Genomic DNA, 2,241 nt, shown 5'->3' with positions numbered 1-2,241 from the left:
AATAAAAAAAGAATAAACAGGACATACGAAAATGATGAGTGGTACGAGTCTAAGGGGAAGAAGAACAAACAGAAGAAGAGAAACCGATGAAATGAGAAACGGAAAACGCCAAACCAAACGGATCATGGAAAAGAAAAAGAACTGCGCTGGAATGGAATGGTGTTTGGAGACCAAACCAAATGGAAGAAACAAACTGAAACCAAGCAGAGCTGAGATCTGGCCTAGGATTTTTAGATTAGATTTAGTTTTGATTAGATTAGATTAGATTAGATTAGATTAGGTTAGTATTCTTTAAGAAATCTTAAGAGTTTTCTTTGTCCAAAAGCTCCTCAAATTTGCCATTGGCTGCAAATATGTGTGTATTTACACCAACAAAGTAAATGATAATTTGTTCCTTGGATTTTACGGTTTCGGTCACCCGGAGTACACTAAAAATCATATCCGTCTCGAATCCTTCGTCCAGATCTCCAACCTCTTCGCCTGAATCTAACTTCAGCGGCACCGTCTGCGGCGTTACCCGGAAGCTCAATCTCTAACCACCGGAAAATCTCGGAGACTTAACCAATGAGCGTTAAAAGATTAGACATACCGCAAAAGGAATCTTCATAAATCCTCAGCTTTTGACATCATAGAGAGCCGGCTCGGTCTCGGCTGAAAAGCTGCGCGGCGACGCTGCTGGTGAGAGGAAGGTCTAATCAAAGCAGACAAAGCTCTCTTAACCAGATCTCCTTCGACTCCTCCAATTCTGACCAACGAGTTCGTCATCGCAGATCTACGGGCGTTGAGCCGATTACTAGGCGCGTAACTTGTCTCCGAGTGCGAATTATTGCAACTCTTATGAAGACTGCAACGGAACGATCCAGGATGCGTCGTAGGAGAACACATGCAAGTCCGCTTCGGTTGTTTGCTCTGTAAATTCTTCAACACCTCGGTGTTTCGACGGACGGTGGTAATCGAACGGTTAGGCGAGATCGGACGGTTATCAAGCGAGAATCGCACAGACGGCGCGGATGAAGAGTGATTGTAAAGATTGACACGTGGCGGAGAGATAGATCTGTGTTGATTAAAGAAAGTTGAGGAGCGTGAACTAAAGCTTGAACTCGAATAAGCGAAAGCTGAAGAAGAAGAAGATGGAGACTGTGAAGCGTAGTGAGAATTGAAGCGGCCCGATGGGGTGAGGGATCCGAGAACCGGTCCGCTCGATCTTCTAGAAGATGCCGCCATTTCTTTTCTATGGTGTTGCATGAGGAAGAGAAAGTGTGTAAAGAAAGGAGAGAACTTTTTTTTTTTTAATTCTAAAAAGCCGTGTTCGGCTGTTTAATTCGGCAAACCCGTCTTCACTCGAGCCATGTATTAATAGGATGAGGGGAGGGGTGAGGGGTGTGGAAAGTTCGCGATATTTTCAAAGTCGGGATTTTCAGTTCTTGGGTTTAGCGGTTGTGCCCCTGAACTTTTGTGTATTTACTTTTCATGCCGTTGTGCTTATAATTATTTGCGGTTGTACACGTCGTTGTTATGTTCCTTATTTTTATGATATTTTTATTTTTTCGGTTAATTAGAATTTAGAACCAAGATAAAGGGCGTTGGGAAATTATTTAATGCTTGAAAATATGGCCAAGAATATTTAATTTGCTAAGAGTTTAAATTTGTTTACAAAAAAATATTAACAATAAAATTTTAAATTTTAAAATTACTAAATATCATTTTTCAAAAAAAATAATTACACCAACAATTCGGATTAAATTTCAAATTCATTATAAGTGCAAAGTTGAGTATAAAAAATACACAAAATAATGATATTTTTATATAACGGTTAAAACATTAAAAAATATATTAATTAGCATTTATATGAATCGTTTTTCTTCATAGATTAATCTTCCTTGCAATGTAAGAACATATTACGGATGGCATTTATTGTGACTCAATCAATTAATTTTATTCATTTGAAAGAATGAATGACTAAAAATATTGATAATAAAAAGAACTAAATGTTCAAATTCAAGCCCCTTAACCCAATAACACTCATAACTAATTTTTTAAATTTCAACTTTATTTTTATTAAAAAAGACTTGTTATACTTCTATTTGAAAAATAAATTACTAAATAAAACATCTAATCACTAGTAAAGTCGAAGAATTTTAAAAAAGCCTACTAGGACTGAATTTTTTGGAAAATAAATTATGAAAAGAAAAAAACAAAAGAAAAAACAAATTTTCAGTTTCTTCAAAAAAAAAAAAAAGG

At 36.5% G+C, this 2,241-nt stretch overlaps 1 protein-coding gene across 1 annotated transcript; it reads right to left on the bottom strand.

Moving 5' to 3' along the window:
• Positions 1 to 308: 308 nt before the first annotated feature.
• Positions 309 to 1,546, bottom strand: LOC111285333 (uncharacterized). Its single transcript, XM_022874727.2, has one exon. The coding sequence runs from the start codon at positions 1,243 to 1,245 to the stop codon at positions 604 to 606; it is 642 nt and encodes a 213-aa protein (XP_022730462.1). The 5' UTR covers positions 1,246 to 1,546; the 3' UTR covers positions 309 to 603.
• Positions 1,547 to 2,241: the final 695 nt, after the last annotated feature.

The sequence above is a fragment of the Durio zibethinus genome, chromosome 6 (genome assembly GCF_047325235.1).
Source record: "Durio zibethinus cultivar Kanyao isolate XHJ-2024 chromosome 6, ASM4732523v1, whole genome shotgun sequence".
NCBI lineage: Eukaryota > Viridiplantae > Streptophyta > Magnoliopsida > Malvales > Malvaceae > Durio > Durio zibethinus.
Note: the sequence above shows the minus strand (reverse complement) of the source record. Positions and strands in the feature narration are given on the sequence as shown.

Bases quoted from the DNA above. Each gene is read 5' to 3' on its own strand.
- LOC111285333 (XM_022874727.2), bottom strand. From the start codon at position 1,245: ATGCAACACCATAGAAAAGAAATGGCGGCATCTTCTAGAAGATCGAGC.